The sequence below is a fragment of the Alligator sinensis genome, unplaced genomic scaffold (genome assembly GCF_000455745.1).
Source record: "Alligator sinensis unplaced genomic scaffold, ASM45574v1 scaffold15_1, whole genome shotgun sequence".
Taxonomy (NCBI): Eukaryota; Metazoa; Chordata; order Crocodylia; family Alligatoridae; genus Alligator; species Alligator sinensis.
Window position 1 is genome coordinate 1,313,548 of NW_005842307.1, and position 17,597 is coordinate 1,331,144.

The window sequence follows — 17,597 nt, forward strand, 5'->3', positions numbered from 1 at the left end:
GATGAAGTGCAGTTCATAGGCTCATCTGTGAAAAGTGGTTTGTAAATTCCCTTTGAGGATCAGGCCTGAGAGACTGGAGACAGGTAGTTGGGTGTTCTTTTCTTTGATAGATTTTCGATGTGCACTCATTCTGATGCACAGTTGTTGCTTGGTATCTCCTACATATTTTCCATCAGGACATTTGGTGCTCTGATGAAGATATCTCTATACTATTGTTGGCAGGTTTTGCATGTCTTGTCATGGCATGGTCTGGATCCATTCGATGTTTTGGGCTGTAGGAAGTTGGCTTCTGGTGATGAGGTTAGCGAGGTTCAGTGCTTGTTTGAATGTACAAACCACCTTTCACAGATGAGCCTATCAACTTTACTTCATCAACCTCCTAGGTACAAAAACTCATGGACTTAATGTAGACATTGGAATTTTGACACACTACAGCCTGCCAGACATCTGACTCCCCAGGTACTTCTCCACTTTTACCTGCTACATCCCCCTTTCCAGCCTGTCCCTTACCCCCTGATGCCTCCATTTCCATTTTCACTGTCTGGCTTTCTTGCCTGCATTGCATGCCATTCTCTGGCTGCTTTACTATTCCTTCCATCCAGGAAGAGCACACACAGCAACTGCAGGTGCTTCCTCAGCCTGACGAAGGGTTTTCAACCCAAAAGCTTGCTAAGATATTTTTCTCCAACTTTTCAGTTGGTCTACTAAAAGATACCAGATTCACCCAAAGAACTTTGTCTGCCATGTCCTTAGACCAACACGGCTACAACCTACACCCCTAGCACCTGTCCCCAGTCAGCTGACCGGAAGGAGGCAGGGCCCTGGGTGCATCTAAGCTCCAGGGCTGGGGCTGGCAGAGGGAGTTCTCTGGCAGCTGCTAGAGAAAATGTTCCTGCAGGAAAGAAAAGAAAGGCTGTGTGACAGTTTGGATGCTTGAGATGCTAGTGCTACTGAGCTGTTTACCTGTTGTTATTTAAAGTGGTGGACCAGACTAAGGCTGTAGGGGAGGAGGAGGCCTCATTGGGGCATACTACCGTGTCATGTAGAGGCCCCAGCACCAGTGAGGGTGCAGCAACGGGGCATAGAGAGCCCAGTGACAATAGAAGGTAGAGTGAGAAGGTAAACTGAGACCTCATTATAGGGACAATATCAATATACTATCTGCGAGGCATGGCACATGGTAAGGGGTGGTTGGAGCCATGCATCTAGCCCATAAGGCTTAGGGTGTCCCCTTGAGGCACCTACTTAGAGCGGGTCCCAGCAAGGGGTCCAAGAACCTACAGTTAGTCCATTAGGACCATGACAGAGCTGAAGTTTGAGGGCAGCCTCCTTATCTGTTATCTTTTCCAAAAGTATGTGGTGGCAGGCAAGAAGAGAAGGAGCCCACAGAGCAGAGCTGACATGGTTACAGGGCCCTAGGGGTATCATGGCCATCTCTAGGGACCCTACTCCATGACAAAGTGCAGTTTCCCAGAAACCCCTGCACCTATCTCCTTGAACCCTGTCAGACTTTATGGCCTCAACAGTGCCTACCATCCCTGTGGTTTTCATCCCACTCTGCCTTAACACACATGTGACACGGGTTTTGCTTGTCAGCACCTTGAGGTACAGTTTCCCAGAAACTCCTGCACCTATCTCCTTGAAACTTGGCAGGTTTCATTCCTGAAATTTTCATCAGAATCAGACAAGAAATGACAAAATTATAAGCATTTTAGTCATTCCCCATTTTAGCCTATGGCTGAAACACCAAAACAGTGGCAAAACTCAAAACAGTTTTGGCCAAAATGAAATAAAGCAGCGATTCGAAATGCCGAAACGAATCCCTGTCCCATCAAAATACTGCGTTCAAATCCGAAACCAAAACGAAACACAGGCATTTCGCACAGCCATAGTGCGCTCTCCCTCACCTTGTAGTAAGTGCAAGGTAACTTTCACTGACATGCAAGCTTAAATCACAGTCATTTATTTGTATAGTTGTACCTGAACATACTTGCTGTCTATGCTGTGGATACCTTGTGTTGGTGTTAGTGCCTACATTTTGAAGTGTTGGATAATTAAAATTAAACTGAATTGTTCTGCCAGCAAGGCTAATCCTTTATCTGAGAGCATGTAGAGTCAAATATTACATTGTTTGATTTGGATTTCACTGGGTTTGTGTGTTCAGGATTCAAAATACGTATTTATTTCTGAAGGACAGTTAATCAAAGTCTGAGGCTGCGACTATATGAGACTGACCGGAGTTACTGCACAGTAGCATCCCCAAATGGCTTTCTGGTGACATGGAATGCACAGTAGCTTGTTACTACTGTGCAGTAGCATCGCACCACACTTCATGCCATGCAACACTACTGCGGAGTAGTAACGAGCTACTGTGCAGTCAACGTCTTAGCCTGAAAGGGTTATTACTGGACTCTATCCCTCTTGCTTGCTGTCCTAGAGAGAAGTTGGCAGCCAGTTGGGGACAGAGGGGAAAGAAGAGACTGAGACATCATGCTTGGTATGTCTGGAACTGGCAGTAATGGAGAGAAACTGTGACTAGGATCTGGAAAGAGGAGAGAAAATTGGGTCTCACCCAACAAGGAGTCTGGGAAGCTAGCACCAGGGAGGCAAAATCAGTATTGTAAAAGGACAGGAGAGGCTGATCAGACAAGGAGTTGGAAATGGAGAGAGAACTAAGACTGGCTGACCAAAAAAACTGGGGCAGACAAGAGGGGATGCGACTGGGACAAGGAGCCAGGAAGAGAGTGGGGCGACTGCTGTTGGATGAAGAGCCAGGATGGGCAATGTGGGATTGGTTGGGCAAGGGAACTAGAACTGGGGTGAGGAACCAGAGGTGGAAAACAGAAGAGGGCTAGTTGGAGGGAATGAGGAAGGGCACAAGCTTGAGGGGGAAAAATGGCTGGGGGAAGTCTGTGATCATGTCATTTAAAGACTGAGTCATGATGCATAGGTGACAAGAGGTCAAATTAAGGCTACAAAGGCAACACTCATTCTGTCATTATCAAAATAGACTTTGCAACCTTAATAATGGCATAGCTCAGGCTACATATGTATAAAAATAAAAACACAGATCTACGTGAAGATATAACTACATGCAGGTAAAATCTTTCAAGTTGAAGCTTCTAGAGAAAACTTAACTTTCCTGCTCTGAACTTATTCGTGGTTGTCGTGGTTGTTCCTTTTTCTACCATCATAGGTCTATTTTTAATTTTTAAAGTATCCAGATAAATTCTGATGGGTGAAGGGTCTCTGGGGCATCCAAAACCTTTTAAATAATTAGGGGTTTATTTGTTTGGAGAGTTGGGGCTAATGAAGCAAACTTTCTTTAGTGCTTCCAACCTTCTCAGGAATAGAGCTCCTCAGCGGATCTACTCCAATAAAGGTTGGGAGCTCAAAGGAAAGTTAGATTCAGCCCTTTGATGGCCTCTAGTGTGAAAGACACCTGGTTGAAGGTACTGCAGATAGGCAAGCAACTGGAGTGCCCAGGTTTGTGAAGGCAGGCTTGGAGCTCCAGGTTTTTGCACATGTCCATTTGCAATCTTCTTCCCGCCTCATCAGTTTTTTTCTGATTGACTTGGAGTTGCAGTTGTGACATACTGTTAACATTGGGAGACAAACAGCCTCTGCCCAATTCAGCATTTCAGTTCATTTGAGCTGGATTGATCCAAGTGTTCATAATACTTTATCAGTAGGCAGGATGTCCACACTTAAATCTCACAGGAAGGTTAACTTCTGTATTTCTTTGAGTCCTGATTCAAGTTGTCCTAGTAGCATTGTTTATGACTTGTCAACCTGATCGTGTACAGGAAGAATATGTATGGTGGTGTTGCAAAGTGAGCAAGGCATCATTAAGTGGGTTAAGCAAAAAAACCCCAAAATTTTAGATGTTACTGAAAATAAATGGCAATTATTATATTGTTAGCTTCCTCAGCCAATGAACATTAAATTGTGAGAATTGGCCATTTTCTCCTTCCTCCTTCCCCACGTTACCCTACATATATGATATTGAATTAGTGCAATATTTTTCTATGAATAGGGGAAATGTATGTGTGGGGGGTCATTTGTTTGTTTTTCTTTTCAGTGTAGAAAGAGGTATTTTATTTCTAATTGTCTGGAAAGGGGAGAAAGTAACTGAGGTGCTGGTCAAAGAATAAACATGGAGACATACTGTCCCCAGAAGTGATTGTTATCCTGTTTCCCAACCTCATCTCCAGTGGTCACTAATAGGTGGTCACTGAAAGCTAGGGAAACACTAGTAAGCATCTGAAGCTGGGTAAACCCTTAACTCCTCCTTAAGTAAACAATTTAAAGTAACCCAGCAGTTTGCAGTAAAGCTCTATTTGAGCACTGAGTCGTACCTCTGCTAGAGAACTAATATCTTCTTAGTCCTTTCTATGACTGACTTTCCAAAGGTAGAAGCACAGTGAGTATCAATGAGAAGACAAGCTCCTATTTTCCCTGTGAAACCCATATTTTCTTACAATCACACATGCATGTGATCAAGCATGCACGTGCACACACACACACACACACACACACACACACACACACACAATAACCACTATGAACTGCCTAGAAAAAGTGAGCTTTGTGAGAATAGCAAGCCCATGACAAATTACACTAATAAATCATAACCTTTTTTCCTTTTCAAAGAAGAGTGGAGTGTTTTGTCTTATTGTCCTCCTATTCCTGGTTCTTCTACACACTCATAAACATAGGCAGAGCTTGACAGGATATTTTAAAGGTTCTTGGGCTGACAAGCCTGCCACAAGATTCTATATAGTAATAATCATTAGCTTTTTCCGTTTATTCACTTACTCATTATAGGAAAATCTCTTTCTCTCTCTCTCTCTCTCTTTTTCCTCCTATATCAATCAATCTGAATTGGTGCAATGCTATAAGGTGCTGGCTAGAGGTCCTCCTGTTCACAAAAGCATTCTCAACTTCCAATAAATGCAATGATGACCACAGGGACCTAGCATCTGTAATGTTTTACAGACTAACGTCTGTCACACGTCATTCTTGGAACTCCTCTTCAAGAGAGAACCATGTGGAACGTAGTGTTTTATTTTGGTAGTGATTTTTGTTTGGAAGACCAAAGAACCTCTTATTAAATACATTTAAGACCTATAAGGCAGCACCCTCCAGACTGTTCAGTATCTTAGCTGACTTGAAACGGAACCCTGGATCATAATATTTTCTATGAGAGGCAAGGATTTCTTAGGATGATATCTTTTCATTGAAGCAACTGTGTAGTTGGGATAGAGTTAGACAAGCTTTCAAATGCAAGATAGAAGAGTGTATTGCATTTGAAAGCTTGTCTAAAACTATCCCAACTACACAGCTGGTCCAGTAAAAAGATACCTCTCTAAGAAATCCTTGCTTTTTGCATACTTTCTGGACCATCACAAGTATAACAGGAGTTACACTACCAATATTTTCTATGCAGTTTTTAACTGAAAGCTAATGTGAAAATGTTGGAGCCTGGACCAATGTAAATATATTAAATTTAAGATTATTTTCAAATGTTGTTTAAATAAAAAATTAAGTTCCTTCTCCTGGAATTCCCAAAGGGTACATTTATCCTTCTGAGCCATGATTTAATTAGATTATATTTTATTAGACATTCTTTACAAATTTTAAAATACTGCTATTTTACATGCACAGAAAGGGAACCCCACCCCCCCAGTTTAAACTGTATGTAAGCATTCATTTAAAAACAACCACAAAAGAGGAACAGTTTGTCATTAACAATGTACTCAATATGTATATCTAAAGTGCATTATGTTACAAAAAATATATAGAAGGTCAGCAGCACCAAGATATGTTCACAAAATAAATACACCGGTCAACAAAATAAATTATGATAAATGCAACAATAATAATTGTCTAACCTTAGCACAAAAAAAAAAAAATTCACAATAACCAAATGTGCAGTTTCAGAGAGCAATGGGAAGGAAGGGAAGGGCAGAAGAAGGCTTATTTGGAGCATTTACAGTATTTACAAACAATAAATATTTTAACACTTTTTATATGTTCACTATTACAGAATACTGCAATATGTTTTCCAAAGGTCTCGACTGAAAATTTCAGCGCCTCCTGCAGAAAAAAGTGGAAAAAATTAATTTTCCTTGTAAATAAGTGGACATAAGATTAATAGTAACAGCGCGACAAGTAATATAGGCTGTGCCTCACTATTAAATATTCCCCCTAGGAAAAGCTGATTAACAGTGCTGGGCTACTAGGATTTTTTTAAGACTCCTGTATGGTGGTTTCAACACAATACTAGCAGCATGAGGAATTGCAGACTGCTTTCATGCAGCAGCCGAGTCTATACCATCTGCAGCTGTATGTACACACAGAGGTCGGAGGGAGACTGCCTCATTTAGGTCTTGATTCTGGAAGATGCTTCAGCATAAGTCTACCTTGAAGCTTGGAAACAGCCTTTCCCAAATTAGTGAGCCTAGTTAGGTATGTGCTTAATCATCTTGTATGTTGGGGTCATAAAGCTCTGTTTCCTAAACAGATACCAAACCACATAAAATAAAGTGAAATAATGAGAAAATAATCGGCCCAATTCAGCAGCCAAATCTCTGAATCTGAATCAAATCAGGAGACCCTGTAATCTCTCTGAATTGAATCGGAACCCTCTGAATCAATTCGGAGATATTTGATGATTTGGACATAGACATAGCTTTAAATGTTTTTTCTACATACCTCAAGGTACCAGGTAGCTCATGAATGCTGAGATGCTGGGGCAGATGGAGGGTCCCACAGGAGTGTGGGGGGGGTCCCCAGAGTGATCGGCAGCGGACCTGAAAGTGGACCAGAAGCACTTCCAGTCCACTTCCAAGTCTGCTGTGGAGCGCACGGCTTGGTGACTGATGCCTCCTGGGTCTGGGGTGCACCTGGGGTCCCCCTGCAGCTGATTGCTGAGCCAGTGTGGTGTGGGAGGAGGAGTCCCCCGCACACTCGCTGACAGACTCGGAAGTGGACCGGAAGTACTTCCGGTCCACTCCTGAGTCCACCACTGAGCATACGGCCTCCTCCCCCCCGGGCGCCTGTATGGGATGCTCCATCCATCCCACTATCACAGTGTTCATGAGCTGTGCCTTGTACCTTGAGGTATGTAGAAAAAACATTTAAAGCTGTGTCTATAGCCGAATTGCTGATTCTCCGAATCGGCATCGAATCTTCAGATTCGGATTTGGCCAAATTGAATCAGGACAGTGATCCAAATCAATTAATCAAATCACTGTCCCTAATTTGGGCGGAATCCAAATCAAATATGGCTCATTTTGCACACCCTGACTTATTAGGTGCCACTGACAGGCTGGTTTAAGTTCTGTAATCTTCCCTTCCACCATGAATTTATAAGGTTCAAAACAGAATCCCAGCTATCCCTGCTGTATATGACTTATGATGCCCTATATTTTAAAATATTTTCTAATACTGGAAATGCTGAAGGGATTTTTCCCCTCTATCACTCTGAGCAGTACATTTTAGCAATTGTATGTTAGTTCCCTAGGAAACGGCTATAAGATGGGATTTGATTGGCCATATTGTCAGAGCGATTGCCAAAGCTGTGGGTAGAGTTTCACATGGCAGACGTGTGTGGGTGAGAAGCACACAAAAAGACAAATTCTTGACAATTTAAGGGTTTTTAATCTGGGTAATGAAAATTAGATTACACTTAACATGAGGGAGGTTACACTTTTGAAAGTTTTCTTAGGCAAATGGTTAGTAATCATTTAAACTAATTGGACTGGGAACATAACTAGGACTCCTGTAAGAAAAGGGTGTTTTTTTTTCTTTTTTTCTTTTTCTTTTTTTTTAAGTGACTGGAATAGAAATGTTAGCATGAATACATTTTGGTATAATTATAGTGCATAGTATTAATTGTATATCTCTTTCATATTTATAATTGCTACATACTGAAGATTATGTACATTATATATGTATAAAATTATACACATATATACATTATATGTATATAACCTTCAGTATGTACATGTACATGTAAGCATGTGGTGTTCTGATAGTTGTGGATTAGGTTTTTAGGCTTTGTCTTACAGTTTGCGATAAGTTGAAGCTCAGCCATTGGTTCCATACTACTAAAATCTGCAGTTTGTTCCTATCCCAGTTTGTTGGAATTATTGCAAAATCACCTGTCTGCCCTCCCTCCCTCCCCCTACACACACTTCCCCCAAATTGATCCAATGGAATTAGGAAGCAAGTCTGTTGCAGTTGGGTTTCTGATGTGGATCTCAAATTGTGGGTTCAGAATTGGAGCAGGGGCATCAGACTGAGATCTTCAGGTCAAGGTAAACTAGACAAAGTAAAAGTCAAGAGGTGATGTGAAAAGGGGCCTCTGAATTCACCTTTGTACTTCCCTGGTTTTTGCTGTACTGCACTTTGTATGGCCAGTCTCCCTACTCTGTGTCACAGTTTACTCAGAGTTACGATAGGTTAAAAGGGGTGAAAAAATGTAGTATAATCAGTTTGGTATTGGGATATTCTGGCCATTCCCCTCTTTCCTCAGTCACGCTTGTTATCAGAGCCTGCAGGTTAGCTGGGTGCATTAGAGGACCATGTTTCCATGGGGATATATATCAGAACCAGACACCATAAACTGAGCTGTCCTAAGCCTAACATCCAATGCAAAGTTGTGCCTATGCACCAGATAATCTTGCCCTCCTTCCTAAAATGTATTGGTGGGGGAGGGGTGGGTTTGAGCTGTCAATTCACACATAGCACTAGCATGTGTACCTAATAAATGACTTGGGTTATTAAGTTAAAAAAGATGATGTCATATGTCATTTCCTGATTAAATTAAATGTTTCAGGCTGACAGTTGTTTTAATTTAAGGTATAGAAAGGATACTTTGTGCCAGCTCACTTGGATAAGACCGGGCCAAAAGCATGCTTGCTATTTGATTGCTAGAAGCTGAACCTGTCTGTTATGCTCTATGCTCTGCACAGGTGGTATTACAACAGGTACAACAGTTACAACAGGTAACTCTTGTTTTATGGATGTCTTTACAAAAACAAAACAAACAATAAACTATGCAGGACTTTACGATTAAGCCTTCCAAGCATGCAGTCCTTTCTAAACTCTAGTACTCTACAGGCTAATATTGCAATATGGGCAATAATGCTGAGAAGCTAAAGCCAAATCTATAATGTTCTGTAAAGTTAGGTTTCCTTGAGGCATACAAGGGCCCATTAGAAATTTTGGAACCTTAACCTAGGCAGAGCTTTTGGTTCATTTTACAGTTCCCATAGGGTAGAAAGGCAAATGATAACCTAATAAGGCAAATTACAAAAATTTTTTTAAAAATGCCTTGGAAGTGTTTCCCCATCACTTATAAGTCTGCATATGTGTCCATTTGAAGACAGGAACCCCTCAGTGCCCACACTAGCTTCATAAAATTTGTTCCAACTCCTAGATACATCAAACACCTGTGAAGAGAAATCCTGGGACTTGCCTTTCTTAAGTTACTGAATAAAAAGCAGTACCAGTTAAAGTGCTGCTTATTGAGAGCTTTATTAAGCACACGTTGACTTTCTTAACTCTAGGGCACTAACTAAATCCCAATCCTAAATTCTTTATGCAGGCTCTAAGTGAGGCTTGCTGCTGGACTTCAGCTTCCATGGACTCCAGTGGAAATTGAGGGCATGGGTGTATTGCAGGACTGGGCCTGTAACATTTAAATAGAGTGCTGCATTTTAGTAAATCCCATAGCTGGCATCCTTTTTTCAAAAGATTTTCTGTAAAGTGAGGAGACTCTGTTTTGTGTTCAGTCAAAGTGAAAGGGGAGAAGCAGACAGAGAGTAGTTTTGAGGGGGTTTTCTACCTTATTTTAAAAACTAAAATTCCTTTTGGAATTTAATGCTTTGTACACAAAATGGTTCAATCTCCAACTTGAACCGATAGGTGGAAGCAGGCTATCAGCTCAGGACATCTAAAAGAGAGACTCTGAATTACCATAGCCCTTAAAACCTTCATTGTCATACATGCGGAAAACAAGTCTCCAAGCATAATGCTCAACATTTTTCAGCAGCAACGTAATTGTTTCACAAGCTGGCAGAAAGATGGAGCAGAATTAAAAAAAAAAAAAAGTCCTAATGGCAGGGGATATTTTATGGCAAAAGGCTGGTTTGTGTTGTTCGCAGATATTACTTAAGAGAGAAAAACTTTCCATGTTCTCCCCTAAGGTGAAACAGTAAAAAAGAAAAACTGTAAAGTAAGGATAGGAAAGTTGCCAAAAAAGAGGGTGGGGGAGGGAAGAAAACCTATTCTGTTTTCTTGAAGCAGGGTTTTAACTAAAGCTCAAAGCTCTCATTCTGCTAAGCTAGAAGTATGGCACCAAAATCAGAACTGAAGAAACTCAAAGTAAAATCAGCCCAGGAAGTTTCAATTGATAGGAGGTGTATTCCTTTTTCTGAAATAACTCTCACTATAACCTCTGTTTCATGAAACTCTCTTCTTTGTGATAACAAATTTATCTAATCCCTGCCCAGAAATGAGTTGATGTATAACAGTGGGGGAGTTGCTGCACTTTTGTGCCTCAGTCTCTGAGCCAGTACCACTGAAATGATGTTTTTCTTTGAAAAGCATTTTGGAGTCATTCAGTGATTTTTCAGGGAATCATTGTAAGGTGTTACAAGTTATTCTCAGAAAACAAGGAGAGCTCCAGATTTGTTTGAGGTATAGGTAAAATATGACAATAAATATATTATATAGTATGTTCCTGCTAAAGTATTAAGTGGAATTACCTTAAATTGTGATCACGTGTAGTATCAGAGATTTCCAAGAGGGGGAGCCCTTTGTCTGCACTACCAGGTACTCCAGAATTTGGCCATGTTGATCGAGTACGCCTCTTTTTCTTTTCTTGTTCCTTGCGTTTTCCAGGCTTTGCTTTCTTCCTCTTACCAGGTGCTTTCAGGGGCTGCTCCTTGTATGTTTGAGCTTTGTTTGTCTCCTGAGTTAGGTATTTGCCTTCATCTTCACTGCCAAATCGAACTGGGTAGTTCTTTGTGTTGGTAGCAGGCTTAGGGTTAGGAGAAACCTCAGAAGTAGCCCGGATCTCTGCTGTGTTCACTCCCTCGATTAAATTTTGGAGGAACATCCTTCTTCGTAAATCTTGGATAGATCTCCCTTTGTCATGCAGTAGTTGATGCTCTGATACAGCTCTCTTACTAAAATAAAAAGGAAGGAGGGGAAAAAAACACTTATAATTTCATTATTGCCTACTCCTTGACAGAGCTTACCTTTTCTTTGGCAGTTGTAGCTACAGAGAATGCTGTACCAGCTTTCAAGCTTTTAATGTATCTGGCTAAGTCAGAAGGTAGGAGCAAACTCCCTGCAGAAAGGGGAAGAACCTAAGCTAGTAATAATTCTCTGCTGACCCATTACACACATCTGGACCTGTAGATGGATTAGTGCTCTGTTCTAGGACAATGTTTCTTAATGGTACAAGGCACTGTAGGCACTAAAGCAAAGAAGGCGGTTCCCAAAATTAGGAAAGGAACAGACCTGATAGGAAAAAATAAATATTTGTAGTGTAGTCTGGAACTCTGTTTATGCAATATCATTTCAGTATCAATTTTTTGCTTTGTCGAAGTGCTTTCTGTATAAAAATTCAACTTACCCCTGTGGCTCACTAAGTGTGATTGCTGCTACTTAATGGAAGAAAGATTTCTTTGACCAAAGTGATCAAATCTGGATGCCTAAAAGTTAGGTGCCAAAATCTACATTCAGATAACTAAACAAGTAGCCTGGCATGCAGAAATTGTGAGCATTTAGCAACTAACACTGACTGGTTCTCAGCCACTTGTGTAATGATGCTTTTTTGCACCTAATTGTTAAATCCCCAATTTTAAAGTTTTAACATAAAATTCTGTTCTGTACTGCCTGGATCCAGTCTGTGCATTGCACTAGTTCTTCCCCGTGGTCCTTCAATCTTTTTTTTTCTTCCATATATTGCTATTCCTTATATTTCCAAAGATGCTGTATTGTTCATTCTGGTTCGTTAGCCTGTTTGAAGAATTATAAAATGACTTAACTAAAAGCCTTACAAACAGTTTATACTAGCTAACAAAGTAGAGTAATCAGAAACCTTTCAGAAATGGATGATCCAAGAGGTGTCTGGACAATAAATAACCGTGAGAAAACACACTCCTTTCTCTTTGGTGTGGGAAGGATGCACAGCTGCACTGTGAACCACAGAAAGTGCACAAGCTGGGATTAAAGTTATGTTCCCATGAATGCTATTAACCAGTAATCCTTCCAGCTTGCCTTGCCTTGATGTACTGAGATTGGCTAGCACAAATCTAGTCACATGTAGTATCCTGATTCCATGAGAGAGGATGCATAGCCAAAGAAAATGATTTCTGTGTCTTGCCTGTTTTGTAGTAATTTGATCAGTAGCTGATGATGCACAGTTGTTTCTGAATATAGACAAGGTGGGTGAAGACACACAACTTTTTGCATGAATAGTCCCACTCCATCAATTACCATGGCAAAGAATGGAGTTTCAAAATGTGGCAGGGTATTATACTATATATGAAATGACCAAGAGCATTCAGCCCCTTCTGAACTGTGCGCCAAATGCAGGAACATGATTATGTAATCAGTCATAGAGTTGCATGTACTTTGGCTCCACACAACACAGCTTTATCAGAGGAGAATTTATCATGATTCTGATGTAAAGTGATATATGGGAAACATTTGCTCAAAACTGTATCCAGATTCACTCTAAAGGTTCATGAAACAATATTTTGCTAAGCATTTTCTGAGTTTCAAGAATTCTGTAACAAGATGTTTCAGAGGACCTCAGATTTTGGTGCCAGCATTTTTCATAGATTTCATAGACATTAGGAGCTGAAGGGACCTCATGAGATCATTGAGTCCAGCGCCACCCCCCTCCAGCTCCCCCCCTGCTTGCACCACCTCTGGGGGGAGTCTGTTCCGAACCCTGGACACTTGTACCATAAAGAACTTTTTTCTTATGTCTAGTTTAAATCTGCCTTCCTGGAATTTGTGGAGTTTTGTATGCTACTTCCTTCGAAGCAAAAATATAAGAGCATGATACTGAACTGGTGTATATGAGTATGGCCTCATTTCCTTCAGTGGAACCATTTTCATGAACACTAGTTCAGAATCTGTTTCCACAAGACAAAAAATGAACCAATAATCAGACATTCAGCAATACCTTTCTGAATGCTACTCTAGTCACTCTTACGGCCTTTTTTGGTACCCTAGCCACACTCACTCTGATACTCCAGGCTGTAAACTTTTGCTCCATAGCAGTAGTCAACAGTCATCTTTAGCTTGATTAGATCAGGCTGACTCATACATATGGTATAAAACCAGCACCTTGCTCTTCTGAGAGTGGCATACTTTTGTCATGGTTGCCAGTCTATCCATTGTGACTCACATCACATTCCTAATTTCAGTACTGTATTTTCCCAGGATATTTTCATGGGAAATGTAGTTATCCTCCCCCCTCCTCCTCCTAGTTTATAAAAAGTATACAAAGTCTTAGTGCTTTACTGTGTTTAAAATAGTATGTTTTATGTGATGAGCAAAGCTTTCCTTTTGCTTCTTATAAACTACTGGGAATAATGTGTTTTTTATCACAGAGAACTGAAAGCTGCCTTAATCCTGTAATGTATATTTAGTCAATTTGCCCACTGTTACAAAATCTGGAATCTTAAAAGGCTGTCATTACAGGACTTTTGATTGAAAAGTAATTCTATTTTACATAGCCTTAACCTAGAGCTTTGATTCCAATGCAAACAATACAGTCAAACAGTATTACAGGACCTACATCTTACTTGAATATACATTTTCAAAATAATCCATAGATTGACATGTGAATGGGTACTGTGCCAGGAGAGGGTGGGTTTCAGTGTAAACGCCTGTCTGACATTTAGCATGCAAATCTAACCCCAAACAGCATTCTGCTATTCCAGATAATTGTATAACATTATATAGTGTTACATTTCACGTGACTTTTATTACTCAGACTTGAAGATTATATTTTGCCTTTTTTTGTGCAGTGAGAAATAAGTCTCCTGACTTGAAAAAGATATGGTAGATGTAAATTCCTCCCCTCCCCACCCCACCCCATAAAGTCCTTCAAATAAATCCTCTACTTCTAAGACATGAAGAAGATTCTTGTAGGAGTCCTTCAGAGAGGCATTCCATAACATAGATAGCAACAATGTGATTAAAATGCCCCCTCCTCCCAGTCCCACAAAGTACACTGAGTAAGAAAGGGGATGGAAACTGAATTGTATTCTCAGTCTCTGGAATGACTTTATTTGCTCATTCATTGTGTAAGTGAAACTACATAAGAGATTTCTAGTATTAGCATGGAATAAAGTTAGGAACTATTAGGATGTTAGGGTCAAGATGACCCACTAGAGGTCCCTTCCTTCCTTCCTTTTATGAAATATACTTCTCATGAAAAGGAAGAGTTTGCCTCCAGCTCAGTGCAGTACATGTTAAGCTTGCAAGTGGTAGGTACTTTTGAGAAAGATGGAGATGATGGTTTCTATTTGACTAAATACCAAATTAATTGTCTTGTACCAGAATACTACTAGTAGCTATTTACCTTTATATCTCATGGGGAAAAATACACTTAGGCTCAACATTATGAATGCAGAACTTGTGAATGTTATACTGTATTTTGGAAGTCATATTTCTTTTTACATCCATTCTTATTAGAAAGCTTCCTTTACTTTCTTCCCTTCTTTTCACTCTTTTGTCTGTCTGTAGCATATAAAGCATTGGCTTTCTGTCTTGGGTAGTTTTTAACTGCATCATTACCCTAACTGAATATTCATCTTGGAGCTGACCAGAAGTATCTCAATTTGTAGAAAGATTTCAGTTGGCATTGAATCTGTCCCACTCAGATCCAAAGCCACTCAGTCCTGCTCAGGATTGGACCCTTAGTTAATATCAACTGGAAAAGTATTTGAAACAGATTTGGAGATGTGATGATGCAAGCAGATAAAAATATCTAATTTCACTCTGAGGCATTACTTGGTTTCTAGAAATTTCTTGAACAGCTAAAGCGTTTATATCATATAATAGGCCCTGCAGTCCTTACACGGGCAAACTTCCCACTCGCTTCTATGAGACTTGCCTAAATAAGGTCTTTAGAATAGAGCCTAGATCATTTTTTGATTATTGTGAAAAGCACAGTAATAATGTGATTTCCAATTTGTAATCTACTACTGGTTTAAATTTGTGCTGAAGTCATGTCCATGCTTAAGTAAGTTATTAACCATTAAGCCTAGAAACAGCTTGTGGTGATATTAAAACAGGATATATGTTTATGTGTGGTGTTAGTGTTATACCCACATGAATGCCACTGAGGGACAGCTAAATGTTTTCTTGTGCACATTTTACATGCCATAGCATAGAGGGGATCAAGAAACCCTTTTTGACAATTTAGCACCTACTTTACAATTTAGCTGCCAGGATGGGATAAGGAGAGAAAAAAATCTAATCTTGCCACATAACAAGTGCTGAAACGACACACCGCTCAACAAGGCAACAGGCATTTTCTACTAAATCTTGAAATTTAAACAAAAATTGGCATTGTTCCAATTCACCATTTTTTAGCCAAGGAGACACTGTATTTAATTCTGATTTAGGGTTTTTTTTTAGTATATTGTTGTTATTTACATAAACTCAAACTTGGATTGTTTTCACAGCTGAAGAAAACAAAATGGTTTAATAGTAATCATTTAAAAAATAGTTCCAAGTGTATATTGCACAGTAGTGTGAAACAGCTAGATGTTAATGGGAAGAGTAGTGTTACCATCATTACAATGTTATACATGATTTGCCTTAGGAGATTTATAATAATTTTGATTTGGTGCCAAAGTTCAGACATGTCTAAAGTAATTTTACTTGGGGTGGTTTTTTTTAATTGGTGGAGGAAGTGATATATAGAAAGCTTGTCCTTATGTACATTACTTGAGCAGTTGCAAGGAAGCCCTCCTGAACTTGATTCAAGGTACTGTCTGTGAAACTTTCCTCTAAACAAGTTGATAACCTTTCCAAACTCTCTCTCCAACCTGCCTGTTTCTTTTGGACTTGGAGAAACATCAAGTCCTACCAGCTGTCCTTGACCCCTTCACTGGGCTGATCCTAGAATATTTTATAGTGAACTAAACTGCTACAGACAGTGAATATACAGGCTGTTGATCTCAGGTCATTTCTGTGGGGTTCTTTCCTGCACTCCCCTTACTATTCACTGATATGACCCAGACCAATTGCTTTGGAAGAGGGAAAGGAAGGAAGATCTTTCCTGAGCATAACATCCCAAATCTAGTTGTCATTTGTTTATAAAAATGCTTCTGTCTCTGAGTTAAATAGCGACTCCAATTGAAGAACTTAGTGTAAAGCAGTCCAACAGCACACCTCCCCCCATTTTATAGGTACTTTTTAATTGTAAATCTAACTAGTGAGTCCCTTTATTGACCTTTATCTAGCTTGGCTCTGTGCCAGTACACCTAAATTGCTGCTCCAGTACATAATGCAAACATATCAAGTAAAGCAGGATGCAAGATTAGTTTATCAGAGACACACAAATACCGCAAGATACTAGAGAACCACCTATGTGTTGCTCTTCTACATAACACTGAGGCTTCTCAGGACAAAACGCAATCATACACCCCAGTGTCTTACAGGGTCAGAGAGCCATGCATTATCCTTCATTCCCCCCTTCTTAAACAGTCCTGGTGAGATACCTTGTGCAGGTAACTTTTGAAGCCACCAGCCCGGGTGGGTAGCTCTGCTGCTGGAGAGCTGGGAGCATGCGAAGAGTTGAGGACACATGTGCTGCAGCTGCAGCCCGCTTGCCCTCCCCACTCCCAGCAAAGGAGACACTTACTGCCGGCGGCTGATGCCCTCCACCGATCTCCCGCAGCAAGGCACGGAGTAGCTGAGCAGGAAGACGGCGAAACTCCACTGCTGGAACAGCCTGGGGAACATGGTCTCCTCCGGCTGGGACCTGCAAGGGAAGCGGGGGTCAGCGCTGCCGGCTCCGGCTCCGGCTCCGCCGAGAAGGGCTGGCCCCGAGGGCTACCCCAGCCTCGACACGGGGGGAGGGAGAAGAGGGAAGGAGAGGAGAGACGGAAAAAGGAAAGAAGAAGGGGAAGGAGAAAAGAGAAGAACAGAAAAAAGGGAAGGGAAGAAAAAAGAAAAGAAGAGAGGAGGAGAAAAAAAAAGGAAAACCAACTTTTTAGCTCTCGCTTCTTAGAGATCAGCTGCTCCCAAGTTTGCTCAGGCTCCCTCCCTCCCTCCTCCTCTCGCTCTCCAAAAATAATGGGAGGCGATCGTTCTCCTAGTAATAAAAAAAAGGAGCTGTCTGGGCTCTGGCTCAGGCTCGGGAGCGTGTTTACGTCTCCCGTAGCAGCTTGGCCCTGACTCTGTGCCCGGGGGGCGGGGGGCGTTGCAGGGCAGGTCCCCTTTTCCAGAGGGGAGAAAAGGTGCCAGACAGTAAAGTTGGTTTCGTGTTGGGCAGCGCGGGTCCCAGGCGGGGGGCGCTCCCGGGGAGAGCCCAGCTCCCTCTC

At 41.0% G+C, this 17,597-nt stretch overlaps 1 protein-coding gene across 5 annotated transcripts in view; it reads right to left on the reverse strand.

The window, feature by feature from the left end:
* Positions 1 to 5,616: 5,616 nt before the first annotated feature.
* The window catches only part of PTHLH (parathyroid hormone like hormone), a 14,559-nt gene continuing 2,578 nt past the window's right edge, over positions 5,617 to 17,597 (reverse strand). For 3 of the 5 annotated variants that reach the window (XM_006028367.2, XM_025209775.1, XM_006028366.2), the window contains 3 exons: positions 16,916 to 17,035; positions 10,779 to 11,201; positions 5,617 to 6,099 (listed from right to left, as the gene is read on the reverse strand). In XM_006028367.2, the coding sequence (XP_006028429.1) occupies positions 6,090 to 6,099; positions 10,779 to 11,201; positions 16,916 to 17,016 (534 nt within the window). In that variant the 5' untranslated portion in view covers positions 17,017 to 17,035 and the 3' untranslated portion in view covers positions 5,617 to 6,089. Of the gene's footprint in view, positions 6,100 to 10,774; positions 11,202 to 16,915; positions 17,036 to 17,263; positions 17,592 to 17,597 lie in introns of those variants that run through there. The other 2 variants (XM_006028365.2, XM_014522135.2) reach the window with 2 other exon arrangements.